Below are 22,134 nucleotides of genomic sequence, written 5' to 3'. Positions count from 1 at the left end.
CTTGTTTACTTTTGCTATTACCATGACACAAAAAGATACTATTACTTTCTGAGTAATATGAGAGGAAAAAAATCTGTAGGAAAAGGAAAGTGACATGGTGAGGATTTAATACCTTTCCTAATTTTTTACACAATTCTGCACAAAGACGGAACTCCTTTGATTGAATCAGACATTTTAGTGACAGCTTTGGTTCTCCACATTCCAAGTAAGTTTTAGCCAATGTCATATATTCCATCTGTTTTTCCCTGTAGAAAGTAAGAGAAAATTACCACTAACACCCAAATTAAGTTTAGCATCATGTGAGCTGTCACTGAATCCAACCAACACTGACACGACACGTTATTCTTAATACATTACCCGATGAGTTATGATCTTACAATTAATTATATTTTGTATTGACACTGCTCTGTCCACAAGTCTGTTCCAAAATATGATAGCTCTGACAGTCGAAAGATTCTTTTGAGTTTTTTTTAACTAATATATTACTATACTGTAATATACTGTACTGTACTGTATTACTGTGATTCTGTACTGCTTCTCTTTCCTTAGCTTGCTCTCTCCTTTCTGCTGTTTAGCACCAACGTCATTAGAGACACAAGCAAATGTGTTCCCAGCCTTTGTTTTGTCTGACCAAACAATCCCAACCTTCCAGGTATCACTGCAGCATGATCTAGATTGAATTCACGATTCAAAACCCTAGAGAATCAGAACTGTACAGAGCATTTCATATAGAACACATGAAAATCTTACTTAAGCTGTTTACACCAGCATTAATACCGCTATTTAAAAAAATAATTCAACTTTGGCAGTTTCATTGTTACGTATGTTCTGCCAACATATCCTAATACACCAAATTCCTTCTCCTCAAATTTTATGCAAGCTTTTGATAAGCACAGTGAACTGAGAAAGTTTTATCAGTCCCATCAACAGTTTCTCTATAATCATGAAATTTTGTGAGCACCCTTATACTTCTAACCAGGGCCACTAATATAAAGCAGGTAATTAAAAAGGATAAAATCTCAACTAACTCCAGTAATAGTATTCAGATCTTCCCTCTTCTCCCTTGTGTGCCAGCTTCCTTTCATCTAGTCATTCCTTTCCCATTCTGTTATCATTGCTAGTTTCTGGTCTCCCCAGCATGAACAGGAACTGATTCACTTAGGTTTAGATCTTTCTCCATTAAGTTTTTTCCTGTCTTATTTGAGATGAGTCCCAAAGAGTTTCCAAGCCTCTTCAGGAAACTGTAAACTCTCTCCCCTGTCAAACTCTTGAGCTATTTTACACAGCCGAAATCATGAACTATATGATTCATCTCAAAATCTGTTCCTTTAAAACAGTCTTTTGGTTCAGATCTGGTCCTGCTTGTTTAGTTTAAAATGACTGTAACATTAATTTTACTCCAAAACTCACTTTTTCCTAGCAGCTTTTCTTCCCCAATGCACACCACCATTCCCTCTCCTTTGCTGAGTGAATATGCAGCGGGGATTAGCATATTTACTCAACAAAGTGAGTTGCCATCGGCACTGCTGATGGCATATGTTCTCCTATCTATATCTATGGATGTAAAGCCTCTTGATGTCATGAAAATCCTATTGCTTGTCTCTCACAGAACCAGTAAGCCCTTGCAAGGGCCAATTTCAGTTGGACAGCCCTTCCACTACTCCCTAGAGGGAGCAGTGCCCCTGATCCTAGAGTGCTAGACATTCCAGTTTCTTAAGTCTCATGAAGATACCCCTCCTGCACTGTTCTCCAGCATCTCCGGTCCAGTCCCACAGCTGTGGTGTGAATCTCACCCTCTGCACCACAAAGTGACACTCAATCAGCTGCACTGACACCTTACCTTGGGCTGCTTTTCTTTGCATGCACTTTGAGAACAGCATCATGTGTCAAGGCCAGTTTTGACTTCTCAGCTGCTCCTCCCTTTTGGTAACATTTGGCAGCCACCTGGGGTGAAATCACACACAGCATTCACAGATGTGCATCCAGCCCATGGCTTATCACATAACAGCATTACTTAATTTTACAGTCACTGGAATGGAAAGCAGAAAGATTGGCAGGGTGCCTGGAAAAAGGAAAAGGTAAAACATTGTGGTATATTTTTAGGACAAAAAGAAAAGCTTTAAAATCAGTCCACATGCAACTATCAAAATTAGAATATTAATTACAATATTACATGGAAGTAGTAAAAGCAGAATTCCTGGTAAGCTGATAGAACAAACAGCATACGCAATCTGAATGATAGCCTTAACCGTTAACTGGTAAATCACCAGGCACCTACAATATACTACTAAAAGTGAGGAAAACCAACATGTGCAAAGTGAAATCGAAAAGCAAGGAACATTTACTCAATGTTTTTATCATACCAGGTTCTTTCTGTGAAAACTAAACAGAAACACCAGGAGTTACCATGCTTCTAGCAAGGTTTTCTTCATTACCACCCTGCTTATTCTGCAACACCATGATTTCTTCATTCTAGCCATTAATTTAGTGTTGCTTCTGTTCGGACATTGCACAGGGCAATCCACTCTTGGAACTGCCAAAGTCACCAGATAATGTCATCTTAAGGTAGCATTGATTAGCAGAGCTCAGCGTTATAAAGAAAACAGGTTTGCAGATAATACAGCTAATACATTTCAGATTTCAAGATGATTTTTTTTTAGTTGTGTGGGTTTTTTATCTCAACTCTTTTCTGTCCATTTAGAAAACTGCCTTTTATTTTCAAGGGGAGATAAGACTATCTATATAGTGTCAACTGATTACTTTGGTTTTTTGCCTTGTTATAAATATTAATCTTCCCTTCAAATAATTTTATGTTGTTAGCTGCAAAACACAGAAGCTTTCCCTCTGACATGATCAAAAAAGAATCTGAAGTTTTATTTCATAGACTCACAGAACATCTCAAATTGAAAGGGACTTAAAAGGATAATAGAGGTAAATTTACTGCCCCTGCAGGACTACCTAAAACAAACCCACAGGACTGTCATCCAGATGCTTCTTGAACTCTGAATTCATGGCTTAATGCCATGACTGCTTTCCTGGGGTGCCTGTGGCAGACCACTTTCTCTGGCAGACCTTTTCTATGTCCAGTCTGATCTTCTTTTGATCCAACTCCATTCCGTTTCCCCATGTCCTATCACTGGTAACCAAGGAGGGGAGATCAGGACCTCCCTTTGAGGAAGCTGTAGACTGTGATGAGGTTACCCCTCAGCCATCTCTTCTCCAAGCTGAACGAGACAAGTGACTTCAGCTGCTCTTCTTAAGACGTGTCCTCTAGAGCTGCCCGTGGCAATGGCAGGGGCATTGGGACTGGATGAGCCTGGAGGTCTCCTCAAAACCAAACCATTCTATGGTTCCATGACTTTTCATCATCTTGGTCACCCTCCTCTGGACACACTCTAATAGTCTGTTGCCCTTCTTATATTCTGGTGCCCAAAACTGCAGAGAGGCGAGTAGTCCAAAACTACTCCAGGTGAGCCTGCACCAGCACAGAGCAGAGCAGGACAATCACCTCCTTTGACTGGCTCACAATGCTGTATTTGATGCACCCAGGACACCATCTGCATTTTTGGTCATCGAGGCACAATTGCTGGCTCATCTTCAACTTGCCACCAACCCAGACTCCCACATCTCTTTTGCATGGGGCTGCTCTCCAGTTTCTCATTCCCTGTTTTGCATGTACAACGAGGAGTACTCCATCCTTGGTGCTGAATCTGGCACTTGCCCTTGTTAAATCTCATAAGCTTGGTGATAGCCCACTGGGTTATCAAGGTCTCTCTGCAGGACCTCTCTACCCTTGAGGGAATCAACAGCTCCTCCCAATTTTGTGTCCTCCTAGTTTAGTATTATTGCAAACATACTGAATATACACTCCTTTTCGATGTCCAAATTATTTATAAAAACATGAAAGAGCACTTGCCTGTAAATTGAGCACTGGGGAATCCAACCAGTGACGGGCCACCACTGATATAACCCCGTTTACTATAACTCCTTGAAGCCTGACTTGACAACCAGTTTCTCACCTAATGTATTATGGACTTGTCTAGCTGTGTGCTGAAATTCCATCCAGAATAAAGAGACTGTGAGAGGAACTATTAAAATTTTCACAAAAACCAAACTATACCAAATCTATTGGCTTCTCCTGGACAAACAGATGAGTATCCTTGTCATAAAAGGAAATTAAGTTGGTTAAATAGGACTTTCCCATAGTGAACCCATGCTGCCTATGACTAATGACTGCATTGTCACTCAAATGTTATTTTCAGTAACTCCCAGAATAATCATCTCCATAATTATACCAGGCACCAAAGAGAGACCGAAAGGCCTGTAATTACCAGGGTATTCCTTTTTACCTTTCTTGAAAACTGGGACATTTGCCAGCTTCCAATTGACTGGGACCTCTCCAGACTCCCAAAACCTTTGAAAAATAATGGAAAGAGACCCACAATAAAATGGCCCAAGTCATTCAGTACCTGGAATGAATCCCATCAAGCCAAATAGATTTATGTGCATCCAGCTGCAGCAGAAAGTCTCAAAGCAGTGCAGAGTCAGCTGCGAGTCTATCATCCCCCAAGTCACAATCTTGCAGCACATCACCAGTGTTAAAGACAGAGGTGAAGAAGACATTAAATGTCTCTGCCTTGCCTGTGTCCCTATTTGTAACGTAAATGACCCTATCAAGTAATGGACCAATGTTATGTCCAATCCTTCTTTTGCTGTTAATGTGTTTTAAAATTACCTTTTTGTTGTCCTTCACAGTGCTGGATAGCTTGAACTCTACTTGAGCTTTGGCCACATAAATTTTCTCCTTACAGTGACAAACAGCATCTCTGCTACCCTCCTCTGTCATGTCCACTTGGAAAGTGTTCCAATGTCCACACACTTTTCCTTTTCCTCTAAGTTCAAGAAGATGCCTGTTCAGCCAAGCCAGACTCTGCCCAGGTGCTTGACTTCTGACCCTTCGGAATTTCCTGCGTCTGCATGCTTCAGAGATAGCCCTTAAAAAGTGCTTGTCATTCACAAATTCCCAAGGGACCTTACTAATTAGCTCCTTCTGCAGACCAAGTCTGCTCTCCCCATATCCATGGTCAAAGGTATGCAGGACTTCTACAGTCAACAACTTGAAACTCAGTTACTTTGTGGTCACTGTGATCAAGACAGGAATCCCCACTTTATTCACAAATGCCTCTCTGTTTATTAGGAGGTCAGCTACCCTAGTACCTACACCCAGAAGTCAGCTTCAACATGCTCCAGAAATTTCCTGGACCTGTTTGTGTCCACTGTATGATTTTCTCAGTTAATGTGTGGGAAGTTAAAATCACCCATAAGGACAAAAGCATTTGATCTAGATACATCCCTTATCTCCCTGTAGAATATGTCACTGATGTCATCCTGGCTGAGTTTTGCTTCGATGCCATTAACTGTCATCCCATACCTGGACTGTATTAACTAGGAAGCTAGGAAACAAAAGACTGTAAAATCTCTATGTTCTTTAAACACAAAGGGAATGAAACCATCATTTTCCTACCCAAATTAATACACTTCCATGAAAATGTTTTCATTTTTCTACAGTATGTGCAATGATAGTGTCAAGAACATGGTTTAGATTCACACATATCAGTCAATTCTGATGGATGCTAATAATTGTTTTTCCAACTGTCTTTCATTTGTGTGCATTAAAATGTATTTCCCTCAAGAGACTGCAAATTTCTGGGCAGTGAATTTAAGATTACAAAAAAAGGCTTCCTCTCCCTGCTCACTTCTTGTAAGTCATTTACAAGTGGACACACAGCTACAAACCACAAACTAAGGCAGACAGCTTAAGAGCAACTGAAGGTTTACAGATGGTTTTATAGACAGAGAGAAAAGAAAAGGTTTCAGAATAAGCAAGAATCCTTATTTCAGATAAACATATGTTCCTACCTCCCAGAACTGGTGTTTGGCATAGTAGTCTCCCTGTGCAATCCATTCTTCTGGAGTTGAAGTTTTAGCAAACATGCTGTCATCCAAGTCTACAAGGGCAGGGGTGACCATTTTATGTTAGAATGGATAAACCACAGAAACCACTTATCATGTACCAAAACTAAGCATTATCTCACAATGTTCCAAGCTCTGTTTGTGCTTACACCAGTAATAGTAACTATGAGTCAAGTGTGGCAATACTGTTGTGTGAAGCTACCAGTGAGAATACAAAAAGCCCCAGAGCCTGGCTGGAGACTGTGCTGGTAAGGGGCTGAAACTGAATGAACACAGCAGAAAATCTGACTACAAACTGACTACTTTAAGCTATAAATATCTGCAGCCATCAGGGTCCATTGAGCTCTCTCCACAGTAACTGGCTGAGCAGCAATGACCTGATCTCTCTTTATGCAGGAAACGCCTCTTAAGGTCACCCCTCGTGGCCGAGGGATCCCTTACTCAACACCAGACATCAATGGGCTGGTAAATGACATTTCTGCATGTGTGTAATATTTAAGATAAGTATAGAAAGCTTATATAAAAAGTAGAGTATTGACCACCAATCCATCCATACTTACTGAATATTTCACATATCTGAATTTACTGATTAGAACTCAATAAACTAATTACAAGATCAAATATGTCTGAAGGATCACTGACTCACCTTCTGTGGGAGCAAGAAAACTTAAAATAGTGAATTAGCAATAAAGTTATACTTTAGCATATTCAACTGATCTTTAGAGACAAAAGAACTAAGACCCACTGAAATAAGTGGAAATTTGCAAGGGCAATTATCAGTGCATACTGTTAGAAGGACCAAGGCATTTAACCTCCTTTATTACACAGCCTAAAAGCAAGAAAACACGAGTTTTGACTGTTTGACAGTTTTAGGACAACTTTACCTTTCTTTTCATCTGTTTTGACAACCTTAACAAATTTTCTTTTGATGAAATACTTAAAAGCTGGAGCTCGTTTATCACGGTCTTCATCAAAGATCCAAAGATTGACTCTGGCTCTTGTAATTGCAGTATACAACTGCTTGAGTTCTCCATTCAGCATCTGAAGCAGAACAAAAAAAATTGAATTAAATAAATGAAATGCCAGATGAGCTAAATGGTTAGAAAGAAACATACTTTGCAGTTATAAGAAAACAGAGAATTTATACAGAATAAATAATAAGTAAGAAAGTCCTTCTAAGTAAGCAAATTTAAATATTAAACATGGGACCTCAATTACATAAGCTATTATCCATCTAACTTACAAGCAATTAGTACTACAAATCAGCTGCAGGTATGACAGGCTATTTTCCTTCTAATCACTTGCACATATAACTATTAATTTACCATACAATCCTGAAACTATCTGACTCACCAGATTCTAATCAACTTCCTGAATTTCAACATAGTGACACCAATTAGAAACCAGGAATATAGGAATTATAGGAATAATGAATATTGACAAGCTGAATTGCTATTTGCTTTAACCACAGTTGTTCTGTAAATATATCCAAAAGTCTATGACACAGGTTTTGTTCTCTAATCAAATTACATTTGCAAACAATCTCTCATATTTTAAAATCAGTATTATATTACATTTATATTACAGAAATGTGAACAACTACAGAAGGTAAAGCAACCTTGATAAACATGGAACTAACAGGATGAAAGGATTTAAGAAATTTCCCTACTTTAAAGATTTCAGAATTTAATTCGTCCTTCCTATTCCTAATGTTACAAAAAACTCACCTTGTACATTTCTACATTAAATGGAGTCCTTTCCTGCATACCAGTGGCATCCTCTAATGGCACTTCAATTAGCAAGTTGCTTCCCACTTGCTCATCTGGATCAGGACTATAGGAAGAAATTATCTTCCATTCTTTGCTAGCCTGAAATATCAAGAGAATAAGGTTTATTTGTATGCACTAACTACTACTGCCTACATATGCACAAGATAAGGTTGTATGGTGTGACCTATTCATCCCTACAAGGAAAGAAGGCTAAGAGGAGAAGACCAGGGGAGAAAATAATCTCAGGGAAGAATGTAAAGAATAATCAGTAATTTTCAATGAGAAAGCTGAACTTCATCTCAACACAACCTTTGCTTGAGATACTTGTCTGTACCAGGTGGTCATCAAGGCATATAAACAACCTTCCCTAAAATAGCTAGAACAGAGTTACACCTTTCTGAGCTGCCCAGGCAAAAGCAAAGAGGTGCTTCAGCCCAACAGACTGTGCGAAAATCTGAGGAGCAAAGAAAACAAACCTTTCAGAGAGCAACTGGTTCGAGCTGGCTACAAGCTGCATATTACTTTTCAGGGACTGGGGATGGCCAGCATCATGATGGGAGAAGCCAATGGGAATACATACATACATACATACACACACACACACACACACACACACATATATATATATATATATATATATATATATATATATATATATGTATGTATGTGTACATAGGGAGGAGCACTAATGGGAGTCACATCTGTATTGTGATTCCAATGTATATTGCCATTGTTATATTACGCTTGCCTTGGGATTTCAAGATACTGCTGTATCACTCTTCTAGATCCAAATCATATGCAATGCTCAATATATCAAGTAAGTAATTTGATATTAAACATGAAAACCTTCCTTGGGTGGACTATACATTTTCAGCTAAATACCCTTACAATGATCCCCCTGTGGAGGAAGTCAGGTTACCTTCACCATGAAGGAGGCTCAAGTTTTAGTCCTAGGAACGAGGATTCTCCTACAAACCCCCAATACCACAACAGGCAAACTCACTGAGGGGGGGTGTGCTGATTGCTGGGGCAGAATGAAAGGTAAATGGTGGTGGGATAACACTCACAAGCTGCAATTTGTCATACTAAAATCTACTAAAACATGTTGGAAAGATCTAGACATGCAGGTTAGGAAAGGCAGCCACTTCTACAAGACTGACAAGCTCAGTGAGCTGGACCCACACATATCCCATGCTGGCATATATTCTCATCCTCAGGGTTCCCAGAAAAGATCTGGCTGGTCATTCATGTGATGAATGTATTAAGCTTCATGGTGAACACCAGTAACTGCTAGTGCTGGTCTCAGCCAGGGGGTGGAATGGCACCTGCCAACACCTCCTCTCGTAAGAACACTCAGAGGTGAGCAAAAAAACCCACTCATGGGGAAAAGTCTAAAAAAGCGTGGTCAGAAAATATTGGACTCCAACACAGAGACATGTGAAAGATGTCTATAAATATGCACAGGCACTCCTAACTGTAAGTTAAGTGTGGCAGCAGATCAGTGCTGTGCACTCTCATGCCACGTAGGAAATGCCAGCTCCTGATCACACTGCTCTGCAGGCTACTGATCCCCTGCAAAACTAATAACCTTAAAATCGTGACTATATTCTAAGTGATGTTCATTTTTTCCTCTTGGTATTGAAAATTCCATTTAATTGAAATGTGATTAAATACTGCCAAGTTTCTGGCACAAAATGAAAAATACTCATAATAAGTCTGAAATTACATTTTTACAAATCTATATATTTCTGAGCTTTCAGCTACACAAAACAAGTTAACTGTCTTCCCATGGGGGGAAAAAAACAGGAAACCTTTTCTGCAAAATGTATTTTGAAGTTAAGATTTCAAAAAATCATCAATGAAGATATTCCTAAGCCTGTCATAGATTGTAACATGATAACCAGATAAAGGTATCAGTTTTGTCAAGAGCTTGCTGTGTTTTGGGGGCTTGACTTTTTTGCCTTCTAGATTTTTTCATTCACATCTGCTTCCTGAAACAAGACTCTTCTTAAATCTCATTTTCAAGACAAATATAAAGAAAACCCATCACTTTACGAAGCGCACACGGCCATTCTGCTGTGTTTACAACAGTTCAGAGATTCAGCTTTTCTAAGCTGGAAAACCTCAGGGTGAGCTGCTTTCTTGCTTGCTTGTTTAGCTGCTCAAATCAACTCAATTACTCATGACTCACAGAAACATGGAAGAATTGTATGAAAACAGTTCTCCAGGCCTGACATATATTAGTCCAAGCTAAATGCTCTACACAACTCAACTCTGCTAAACTGATTCTGGTAAATCCTGATAAAATCCTTGTTGTTTTCCTGATTACAACTTGCATCACCAGAAACAAACCAACTTTGAGAAATCTACCATGACAGCCAGTATTTACCTCAAGCTCCTTCCTTCTGCCCTCATCACATAACATTCACTAACCTCTGTGAAGAGCCACCAGTAAGCTGCCCTCAGTTTTCTTGTGGTTTTCATCTGCTGAAAACCACGTGAGACACTGTTTTGAGGGGTAGAGGCAGAGGACATCTGCAACAAGGCTGTTCATACGCTGAATGCTTAATCACAGAGTAACTCAGTCATGGGTACATGGAGTGTCTGCAGGCATGTTCAGTAAGGAATACTTGGAATACTTGCCTGGCTGGGGTCAGAAGAGTGTGTGCGTGTGTGTGTGTGTGTGTGTGTGTGCGCAATGTGGTGTGTACCCCAAGGCTTGCCCTTAAATTTTAACAGTAAACCTGAAGGAAAATGCAGCACTTAAGGAAACACATCTCAATTAATAAACCTATGATCTCTGATGAAACCACTCATGTTCAGAGAAAAGAGTGAATCCTTTCCCAGCTGAACCACCAATTAGATCACAGGAAAAATAGACTTCAGAAAAAGTGAAGAAAAAGGCTAAGAATTAAATACCTCTGAATCTGTGAAAAAGTTGTAAAGGAGGACATCATCAAATTCCAAGCCCTTTGCTTCATAAATTGTCAGTACAAGTGCCAAACTAAGTTCCTCAGGTATCTTCTCCTTTGCAGTTTCATTTGCCACTAATACCACCTGCCATAAAATACATTAAAAAAAATTAGAAAGCAGAAAAAGGAAAAAAAAAAGGCAACTGTTACATAGAGAAAGACAAACGTGACGATAATACAAGACCCTTCTAAAAACTAGGCAACATTTCACAAAGACATTTCAGCACACTCCACAAAAAGGGTCACAATGCTGCCACTAGAAGACTGACAAATGTGTGGTATGTGCAGACAGTTTTAGATGTGGTGTAAGAAAATTTGGAGTTAGAAAGGAACAGGTCAGACAATACCTCACACAATACCTCACACCAAAAAAAGAACAGAAAAAACCAGACATATTAAGAAGAAACAGAAACCAACACAATAAAGGTTTCTAAGCTTGAAATGCCTAATTTATCAGTGAGACAAGGGCTTAAAAAAGAAAGTTGTGGGCAGTTCATACAAGACTATTATTTAGCAACAGAGCTGGCAGAATCTGCAAAAAGCCTAAGAAAAGCAAACCTGATGTGCTCCAAATTCTATGGGTTGTGTTTTCCGTTTGTTGCCCCTCAGCAGAATTGCTAGGTCACTAACACTGCAGGACTCCAAGACAATAGGTTTCGGCCCATCAAAGAGACCACGGTCCTGAGGAAGGCGATCAAAAGATTCTGGAAAATAATGCTGGAGCAAATCAACCACTCCAGATGCTAAACGGAGAATACCTGCAAAAAGCAGAATGCGGGTTTTAAACTTCAGCCTTAAGTCCTTGCAAACACACTTTCAAAAGGTTGTGCTAGAAATTTGGAACCAAGAAATATAATAACAAAAACACTAATCAGGGAAGGCTGAAGCTGTAAGCTTCAATTTATGTTTCTGCCAATTTGAGTGGATGTCATTCTTGGGCCTCTAAAGATCAGATAACATGCTACAGTGGCTTGGCAGCATTCTTGCAAAATAAAGATCACAAATGGGAAACAAGTAAGAAAAGCAGAAGCAGCACACCAATGCTGCAAAATTTAGTGCTTTGGGGGATAGGACAACAGAAACAGGAATGATAATTTCTTAAATTTTCCCTCAAACACAGCCAAAGCATCCAGTAAGCATGAGAGTTCAAAAAATTACAATTTTAAAAACATTCATTTTTTGTTTTCCAGATGCGATGTCAAAAAACAGAATTGACATATCAGAAAAAGCTGTCCATCTGATCTTTTTGGAAAATAGGTCACATAAGAGACTGGCTTTCAACTGGTCAGCAGAAAACTTCAATTATTAGTGACATCTGAAGAGCATAGGCTCTGATCATAAATAAATTTGTTACTCTACCTGAATGGGACCTGTAGTTCTGGTACAAATGATAAATCCTTTTCGGTTTCCTAACACGCTGCTTCTTGTTCACAGAGCTCTTGCTTGCATAATGAAACAGCGACCTCAGGTCACTAAAACGAAAAGCAACTCCTTTCATTATGCTCTGGGCAGTGTCACCGGTTAGAAACATGGCATTAGGGTCATTAATGCATTTCATTAACAGGGCCAGCTCAGCTTGCGTGAAATCCTGTATCTCATCGCCATAAAACTCATGGATGGACCATGGCAGCTCCCTGAGCTTTGAAAGCCTTTGAGATAAATTATACAGCAAATCTTCTTCATCAAAGTAACCTCTCTGTGATCGTATCTGCTGATAAAGACAGAAGAGGTAATAGATCTCACTCCTGTCCTCCGTGAAGTTTGGCGATCTCTTTCGGCCTAGCTTTCTGTACTGCTCCTCAGTAAGCTTGCCCCCAAAGCAACTCAGTGCCTCAAAAGAGCCTTTCAGAAAGGATTTGATTTCTTTCCAAACCAGTGCTGGATTGTACAAGCTTTTACCTTTTATCATTTTTGGCCATATTTCATTTGCAAATACATTGTAAGTCACAAAAGTCCAAGGATCACTTTCCTTAGAGCACCCATCTGCAGCTCCTCCATCATCACCATGTTCTGCTTCAAGATTACCTTCTTCATCCTCATCCTGCCAATTTGGTACAACCAAGTCTTCCTGAGGACTCCAACCAACAATTACTCTTTTAAGACTTCCATCTTCATTTCTTGGAAAAAATGGGTCGGGCATGGATGCATCTAGTAACAGCAGCAACTGCTTGGAGGTGACAAACAGCGGAAAATTTTCATCTTTAATGTCTTGTAGCCTGTGAATACTTGGGTCCAGAGGTTTGAAGTGACTGGTCACCTTGGAAGACTTGCTAAGTTCAATGAAATTCTTCTGAACTTCTCGGCACAAGACAGGATTTTTTGTCACGAAGATCTGGTGCAGGTGCTCCAGCCTGTTTGACGCTTCTGCACTACATGTCTGGTCTTCTTCATGGTCACCACATAAACTCATTTCTGCACCAGCTGTGCCAACGGGAACATTTTCACCCTCGCTGTCCTGGTTTTGCTCATCACTCACCTGCTCCTCACTTGAATTATCACACTCGTGTTTTAGCTCACTCTCTTCGCTCCCTGAACTTGCTTTTTCAACCTCACTGCACTGCCTCTGCTGCCATGTCTGCCTCTCCAACAGAGGTCCACCTGCCAAAGTGGATTTTTCCCAGTATGAATAGAATTTCTTCCAAAGCCTATACAAGCAGCAAGTTGTCTTCCCTGTCCCACTTCGCCCAATTAAAATGATTGGTTCCATAGGCCTTGGATTGAGATCAATCACTGCATACTCCAACTCCCCAACACGGAAAGGGTAATCAACAGAAGACTGCACGTCATTTATAATGTTAAGTGCCATGTTAGTACTGAAGCTGTGAAATTTCATTATATTGTATTCCAGCTCTGCTGCACTAGCTGGAGGGAAATACTCAGGTATGGTATGTTCTTTTGATTTTTCTGCCTCCATGTCTTCAATGTAACAACGTGGAACACGCTTCTGTGTTGTCACACTGTGGTTCTGATGTCCTTCGTTTATACCCTTGAGCTTTTTCCTCAAAATGCAGGATAAGCCACGGTTGTAGGAAATGCATATATTTTCTAAGGCACGGTTCAGCTTGCAGTGGTCAAGAACAATGGCCCAAATTCTAATTATTTCTGTGTAAACTCTACCTGATTTTTCTAGATGACTTTTTGTCTGTTCTGTCTCCATGATCTTTTCTGGACTCTCACTGCAACGAGGAGAAAAGTCAATGGCAAGTTCCCATAGCATTCTTGCACCTTTGCCCAGTTTGGCTTCATACAGCTGGATATCAGCTTTCAAGTGCTTCAGTGGCTTCTGGAGGCCCCTAGACCATTCCCCATTGCCAAGGCGCTTAATTGTCATTATGGTTTTGGCTTTCAGATAATGAGGCACAGCTTTACTGCTCAAAGTCTTCAGCATTTCGGGAGTGCACTCTATTTCCCAAGTCATGTTATCAAACTCCTGCACATATGCCTCAATATCTAGACTCTTCCCCTTTTCTTCCTCTGGAAGTTCTTCTTTCTCTCCATTAGGCAGGGCCATAGTAAATTCCCCTGCTCCCTTCTTTTTCTCCCAGTCATCCCCTTTTCTTTCAGGATGAGCTATGCTTCCACCAGGTTGCAAGGAACTCCTTCCCTCTTCCAAATTAGTCTGGGCTGAAGATGGCTTTTGCACCAGAGGATGATCCTTTTTCAGGGTGTCGCTCACTTTCAGCTGCTGAATTAAAGCTGTGATTGCCTGCACTAGACTTTCCTGCAGTGTTAAGGGGCTGTTTATTCCTTCGGTTTCCTGCTTTGCCAACTGACCCTTTTTTGTTTTCATGGAACATGGGGTTTTTAAATCATTATGAACTGCGTTTCCAGATGGTGCCTTTAATGAGAACCCAGATGAAGAACGCCCTGTGCTCTTTGACTGTGAAATATCAGAGGCTGGAATGGGTTTAGATGTCTTAACCAACTGCCCTGCTCTGTCTTGGCGGTGCCTCTTCTTCTCCTGCGTGGCATTATTCCAGGCTTCTAGCAGTGGATCTCTCTTCTTAATTCTATGCATCACATCTTTTCCTGATTTGTTTTTTATGTTGAAGTTAATGTCAAATTTTGCCAATAACTCCACTATTCTCTTAGTCTGCTTTGAAAATCCTCTCTGGAAAACAATATGCATCACTGTATTTCCGTTGTCATCTTGTATGTTAGGATTAAGATATGGAAAGTCAGATGGTCTTGAAGTAAAGAGGTCAAGTAGATAATTTAGGATGTTTAAACCAATGCCATCTGAAAGCAGGAGAACAAAGAGAAAATATACTAACTTGCTTTACAAGTCTGCATTATATGTAAAGAATTTCAATACTTTTTTTTCTGCTGCTAGTAAATGAAAATCAGTTGCTTTTAAAAAAAAACCCAAAAACTGCATTTCATGTTTATAAAACATGTTCACCTGAAACAGCTCAAAACTGAGCTTTCCCAAGTTTCAGGAAAAACAATACAAAGGCAGCAAAGCTTTAGAAATTCCTAGTGCTGCAATTATTCCCATAGCATCAGTCAATTTCATTCTTTTTTTAACCTCTGGGTACAGACAGATTTGTTCATTTTCCAACATCAGCCCTGACTGCTTCCCAAGGGACACTGGTGCCCTGTCATTCAGACAAGCAGCAGCTCGAGATAGTGCTCTGGGGTCATTTGGTTCACTTTAATAAGGCACCCAGAAGTAAACTGCTGCAGATAACTTTGCTTTACTAAAATAACCTGCAGGAAATCCCAATTATTTCCTGATATTTGAGGTCCCTGGAGCAACTTCCTACAAAATAAGATTAGTTACCTCCCTGAGGGGAAAAAATACATATATATTCTACAGCTTTCTAGATTTCATCCAGATAATAGATGTGATTTAAATGAGCCAATATATGTGAAACATTTATATTCTAGCTGTAAAATAGTGACAAGCCAAAATCACTGTAAAGAAACCGCACATCAAAAACTCTGCACAGTGAAAAATACTTCAGAGAATATATTGTCAAGGGACTTCTTAATATTTTGATTTTAAAATGACAACTGGCATTATCTATGCTTTTAATCTCTCTAAAGCCATTCAATGAAATGTTTGTGCTTTAAAAGTCAATAAATTCAATATTTTAAATAATTTTAATCCTTCAACTCAAAAACTGACTTTTTTCTTAACTTTAAATCAAACGTGATTTAGAGGATCAATTTCACAGTTTATCCCAGCTTTTAATGTTTTTACATAAGCCATACAGTTCTTTCACTCACTTCTCCCCTGAACAAAACTCTACCTGATTTATGACTGAACAAAATCTGATAAACAGATTTCAGATGCTACTGCAGGATTTCCTTCAAAGTCTGTTGCCATTGCTCTAACTTTACCTTTGTTTCTTCCAACCCACCTAGCACTCATTTTACAGGGTTTCAGAGAGGAGGAGCCTTCCTTGATTCCCTCATGTCACCTCAGCTGCCTTTACCTTTCCTCACAGTCCCAGCCAGCACAGCCACAAAGCAGAACACATCAGCTTAACCGCTGTGTATCCTCTGGCCTGCAGACTTTGGGGGCTGAGCAAGACACAGTCAGACATCCTGATGCACTGTCCCTGCAACAGCAGAACGGGCAGGTAAGGAATGGGGAATGTTTTCAACAGCTAAAGCCTTACCTTTTTTATTCAAACAGATGAAAACTGCAGCATGCAAAGGAGTATCGCCTTGTGTAACAGAGAGGTTTCGAGGGTCTGCACCTTTGGTAAGCAGCAAATATGCCAGTTCAAAGTAATTCTTTCTGAGGCATATTTTCAGTGGGATTTCAGAGTTGGTTCCAAAACCATCAGGCAGAGCTAGTGTGAAGGACAGGAAAATATGAGGGTTTAAAACTAATACACCAATCTGCTAAATGCAGAAAGCTCTGAACAGATGCAGTCAGATGCTGATTGCCAGGCAGGCGATGGGGTATTTTTTTGCCAGCTTTTTACATGTATCTGTTAAAACACTTTTTAACTAATAAAATCTTCATTATTTTCCCTTGTCTCTCATTAAACTGAACAATCAGTCCTTCTGTTGTGATAGGAAGACATAAAGACCAGAACATATCTTCTCCAATTCAGTCAGTTATTGACTGAAACAAGAGGCCTCCCTGCTCCTCTGGCTTTCAAAAGGCTTCAACAGGACCATGCGTCCATAACTTATAGCTGACATCAAGCTATAAGATTAAATGAAATGTGCCAGGGGGATCCTAGGAATAAGCTCATGCAAAACACAAAGTATGATGATGTCTACTCTAGTTAAAAAAAGAAAGACATCTGGTCATGCCTTTGAAATCAATGAAGTAGTCCACTACTTGTAGCGTAACAGCAGACTGAACTCAAAGACTATGGCTCACACTTTCTACCAGGACAATATTGCGGCTGAAGACAGAGAAATTGAGGCCCAAAACAAATTACAGGTGCAGGAGCAATGATAGTCCTTGGCCTTTTACTAATCCTAGCAGAAAAATTTCATTTGATAAACATCTTCCACCCATGCAGCCTTATTAGCTACACCATGTCCCACACAGCAGATGCAGCCAATGCACTGCACTCCAACAAGCTGCTGCACTTACACAGAGCCACAAAAACCCCATGTGCTGATATTTCTGAGACTATCTTGCTCCCAACATGTCAAATAACATACTGCATTTCTTATAGCACATTAATACCACAGTTTTTCACCTCCTCGTTCAAGCAAGCATCTTATGAGGTGCACGTGCACGTCCAATTTTTCACACTGCTGGATAATGCTGCCAACGTCAACATCTGAAAGACTGCAGGTTTTGAAGAGTCCTCCACCTGACAGATTTTCCCCACTGGCTTTCCCTGTTAGGAGCAGCAAAACTTTATGCCACATTTGCTTCCCCAGCAACTGTTTTATGAAGCTGTTAGCACAGGCATTGGAGATGTTGCATGAGATTTCTTCAGGGATTTCTGCAAGACAGTCAAGACAACATAACTCACTCAAAGACACATAATGAAATCCACCTCATTGTGAACTAATTTCAGAATAATTAACTCGTTAAATTGAAAGTAAGGAACAGCAAAATATATCTTTCCATCCTTATGCTGTCAGCCAAGTCAGTTTGAACATTTTGATGCGTCATGAATTTCTGTGCATATTCCATTGGTTCTAAGTGCAAAACACAACATTAAATATAATTAAAAGCACATTGTTCCCATCATAAAAGTTACAGAAACACATAACAGAAGGAAAGGTAAAAGGGCAGTAAGTTTATGTTAGCACCAAACACAATTTTCACGGCAATTAATTTTTGTGAAAAGAAGAACACTGCACCTTTCACAGAAGACAGCCATTTCAGAAATCGCTTAACTGCATCTTCCTTCAATACATTTTTATTATGTGCTCCATTTTCACACCTGTAGAACTGGACAAACTGTTCCAGAACATCCTGGAGAGAATCTGTATCAGCTGTGGCACTTTCATTCTCACCTGCAAAACATTACAGAAATTGAAAATCCACTTCCTTGCTAGCATGTTTTCAGGGCAAGACTGTAATGCATTACATCCCAGGGCTCTAAGAAATGTGTAGTGACAGATTAAAAACAGATGGCTGAAACTCTTACTGCCAATGCCAGTCCTGTGATGGATTTCTAACCCCAAAGGAAATTTGATACTTTCATCAAATACACTCTTGTTCTGGTTTTGCCTGGGAGAGTTATTTGGTAAATGGTACAGCGCCATGCTTTGGATGTAGGACAAGGATACTGTTGATAGCACAGTGATGTTTTGGTTGCTGCTGAGCAGTGCTCACCCTGAGACAAGCACTTCTCCCTGTCCCATGCTCTGCCAGTGAGCAGGTGCACAATAAGCTGGGAGGAAGCACGGCCAGGACAGCTAATCTGAACTGGACAAAGGATATTCCGCACCAAAGAATGTCATGTTCTTTCTATAAACTATGGGGAATTGGCCACAAAGGGACCATTGCTGCTTGGGGTTGGGTTGGGCATCAGCTAGTGGAGTGTGAGCAATTGTACTGTGCATCACGTGTGTTTCTTGAGGTTTATTCCTCTCTCTTGCTCCTTTTCATAACTATAACAATAATAATACTAGGAGTGGTAGTAATTTACTTTATTTCAATTTTTAGACTGTTCTTATCTCAACCCACCACAGGAGGGAAGGAGAAGTCAGTGAGCTGCTGCTTGGTACTCAGTTGGCAGCTAAGGTCAAACCATGACTGCATTTACCATAATTCACTAGGCTGAAAACTGTAATAGCTTCTGTAAGCAGGCAGGAAAACGCTGCAATTATATAATTGTTCAGAATTTTTTTAGTAGATGACTAAACCCAGTAATGTTTGCAGCGTACACTTTTAATGAGCTTGTCTTATTCCCCAGTGCCATTTAAGAAAATATAGCCATAAAAGAATTTCTCCTCTTAAAATTAAAAATAAAGCCAAAAATATACACCAAACCAAAATGCTATCTACAAGTTTCAAGAGATTAATGCAATGGGAAATAGCAGATTTTAAACAATGTTCCAATAAATGCCCTTTATATCTGAGCCAGAAAACTTGGCTCGGATTTCCTAAATGCTTCAAGGAATTCAGATACATGAAAGAGCAAACTAAACAATAGCTTTATCTCTTAGGACAAAGAGAGAGACAGGGTTGGTCATCTTTTTAGAAAGAAGGAGTAACCTCAGATTGTTGCCTGTAAACCTTATTCTCCAGTCTCTCATTTTCACAAAGCTTAGAAAACTGTTGCAGGCTGTGCATTGCGAAAAAAACCCCAATATAAAAACAAAACAAAACAAAACAAAAAAAAAAAAAAAAAAAAAAACCCAAAAAAAAAAAAAAAAAAAAAACCAAAACAAAACAAAACAAAAAAACCACAACAACAACAAAAAAAAAAACCCTGGCCACAAAAGACAGTGCAACCCAAAATGCCAACCAAGGCCATTATTACCACAGAGATATTGGTTATTGGTGTTAACTTCCTAATGGAGAACCACTGTGCTAAAACTTTCTCCAGAACAGACATCTCCATAGTAAAGAAAAAAAACTTCCTTTGCCAGGAGCCATAAGATGCAAGCACAATGAAACCCAGTGTTTTTCAATAAACTTATAACCAATACACACATGAAAACTGAGATGTAGCCTAAAAACTTTGCTTTATGCCAAGCTTGATCTGAACAACACTTGGACAGCAGTTGTTTTCAAGCAAGGACAAAATGTTCACTATTGACTAGCAGGAGATCACAGTGACAACTCACAGGGAAAGTTACATAAAACACACCCATAATCACTTATTTGAAATAAAACTATTTTGTACTTAAGGTTATAATTTTAAAACAGGAAAAGCACACACTGCATGTAATACCTGTCTGTTTCCCAGAAGAAGTGATTTTCTCAATCTGCTTGCTGACTTCTTTTACAGCATCAAAGTTTTTGTTCTTTTTCAAGATATCTATGACATATCTTGACTGAGCATCTGGAACAGTGGGATCAACCCCAAAATTCAGGAGCATGATCACATCTTCTGTTTGTCCTAAAGCAGTACATTAAAAAAAATAGAGGAAGAATAATTAACATTTTTCAGGATTTTTGTTCTGTTTTCTTTTTTATCTTTAATTACTTGGCACAATTTCTAGCACAATTTTAACTTTAAAAAAAAATCTAAATTCTTCCCAGTGACATAAGTTCACAGGGTGGAAGTCAAAGGTTAGACTTGACGATCTCAGAGGCCTTTTCCGAACTTAATGATTCTGTGATTTTATGATTTATAATATTTATTGTATAGCGCTATAAAGAAATAAACTTTGATACATATAAAAATACACGCTTTCTAATATCATATATAATACATAAAGACATAAACGCTACTAAATAAATACAGATTAAAAATATGTGCTGCCTACTTAATAAATACAATATGAATATTACCAAGTAAACTTTAAGAATCCAAAAGCCTGGAGTTACCTTGGCTTTGATGTTTGCTTCCTGTTGCCACCTCGTGGGCAGAGTAAGAAATACAAGGAAAAAAGCCAGGGTAACATAAAATTAAATCCCACAGAAACGGAAGGAAAGCATTTAGTTTTCCTCCTCTGACAAGGAACACAGCTACCTAGGCCTTCAATTTTCACCTGTTTAAAAGAACGGGAGAGGCCTGACAGCAGGTTATATCTTAGTTAGCCAGGAATTTTGTGGACCTTTAAGAATTTTGTAATTAACTATGTTCACTTAGCTAAGGAATGTTCGACTGTGTTGCTTTAGATCTGTTTTGGCTGAGTGTCAGTAGAAGACCCTGAGAAATTACCTCACCAACCTGCAGAAAGAAACTCAATGGGTCCATACCCCTTAGAGAACTTAATCAATAGTTGAAGAACAAAATTCAATAAAGGATTGTTTAATGCTGTCATATAACTAGAGATTAATTAAATGCCATAGAACAAGAAAGATATCTTGAGAGAGTTAAGGAGTCAAAGACCTATACACACCCCCAAAAACTTGATTAATACATTGCAGGTGCAGTAAGGGAGCCACTTCATGGGCTTATGCAGCCCTGAAAACTTAATCAGTAGTAATTGCCTTACCAGGACAGAAAAAATAATAAAGCACTGTTTAGCTGGATAAAACTTGGATTATTCATTAAAAAAAAAAAATAGATTAGATGTTTTGGTGGTAATTAAGAGGAACAAAACCTATACCATAATGAAATAAATTGGGTGGGCTTTGGGGAGTGTCTGTAAAAAAAAGTTGGATGCTATAGTGTATAAAAATGACAGAAAATTCTTGTTTCTTTGAACATGTCTATGGCAAATGAATTCCCAATATGTTCCCAATAATGACTCAAAATTGGTACTAGGAATGTTCATATCACAGCTTTTTGCTGTTACATTTAAAACTCTTTATTTCAGGCCTCCAGGTGGTCTAATGTGATTTTAAGGGCACATCAAAATTTAAAAGGTAACTTCTAGGATTTTAAAAACTGCAGCACATTTGTGAGAAAACCCTAACCAGACAAACCAAAGAGCAAAGAAAATGGTCACACATCAGGCATACAAGTCTGCATTCAGATACTTTCTCACTTTCCTTAGCATAAAATAGTTAACACCAGGGTCTGAAACATTCTTCCATGATAGATTTTTCCACATGAAAACAAAACAATACACACACACACACAAAAATGTATTTACTGCGTTTCTGTGAATATTCACTGGAAGAGGCCACAATATGCAGCAGGGTCTGTCCATCTCTGTCTTTCTGGTTGATCCTATCCTTCAGCTCTGGCCTCAAAGTCAGTAACCATCTGAAGAGATGGTTCTTTGCTGAAATGATTAAAAAAAAACAACACTTAAAGAAACAGATCCTGGGTTTTTTTCCCCTTTGGAGTGGCAAGATACAAATCTAAGGTTGACCCATGACTCTACTACACACAAAGAAACTACTGCTCCACACTGAGATG

General features: G+C 39.2%; 1 protein-coding gene across 1 annotated transcript in view; it reads right to left on the bottom strand.

The window, feature by feature from the left end:
- Nucleotides 1-22,134, bottom strand: part of TRANK1 (tetratricopeptide repeat and ankyrin repeat containing 1) — a 51,436-nt gene that overhangs the window by 8,446 nt on the left and 20,856 nt on the right. The window contains exons 8-20 of the mRNA XM_041407837.1: nucleotides 21,866-21,997; nucleotides 20,050-20,217; nucleotides 18,005-18,160; nucleotides 17,389-17,640; nucleotides 16,342-16,518; nucleotides 12,074-14,953; nucleotides 11,273-11,472; nucleotides 10,662-10,799; nucleotides 7,701-7,841; nucleotides 6,858-7,014; nucleotides 5,920-6,008; nucleotides 1,841-1,944; nucleotides 113-245 (exon numbers count right to left, since the gene is read on the bottom strand). Coding sequence (XP_041263771.1) covers nucleotides 113-245; nucleotides 1,841-1,944; nucleotides 5,920-6,008; nucleotides 6,858-7,014; nucleotides 7,701-7,841; nucleotides 10,662-10,799; nucleotides 11,273-11,472; nucleotides 12,074-14,953; nucleotides 16,342-16,518; nucleotides 17,389-17,640; nucleotides 18,005-18,160; nucleotides 20,050-20,217; nucleotides 21,866-21,997 — 4,727 coding nt within the window. The remainder of the gene's footprint in view (nucleotides 1-112; nucleotides 246-1,840; nucleotides 1,945-5,919; nucleotides 6,009-6,857; nucleotides 7,015-7,700; nucleotides 7,842-10,661; nucleotides 10,800-11,272; nucleotides 11,473-12,073; nucleotides 14,954-16,341; nucleotides 16,519-17,388; nucleotides 17,641-18,004; nucleotides 18,161-20,049; nucleotides 20,218-21,865; nucleotides 21,998-22,134) is intronic.

This window comes from Onychostruthus taczanowskii, unplaced genomic scaffold (assembly GCF_017590055.1).
Source record: "Onychostruthus taczanowskii isolate IOZ18803 unplaced genomic scaffold, ASM1759005v1 scaffold28, whole genome shotgun sequence".
NCBI lineage: Eukaryota > Metazoa > Chordata > Aves > Passeriformes > Passeridae > Onychostruthus > Onychostruthus taczanowskii.
Note: the sequence above shows the minus strand (reverse complement) of the source record. Positions and strands in the feature narration are given on the sequence as shown.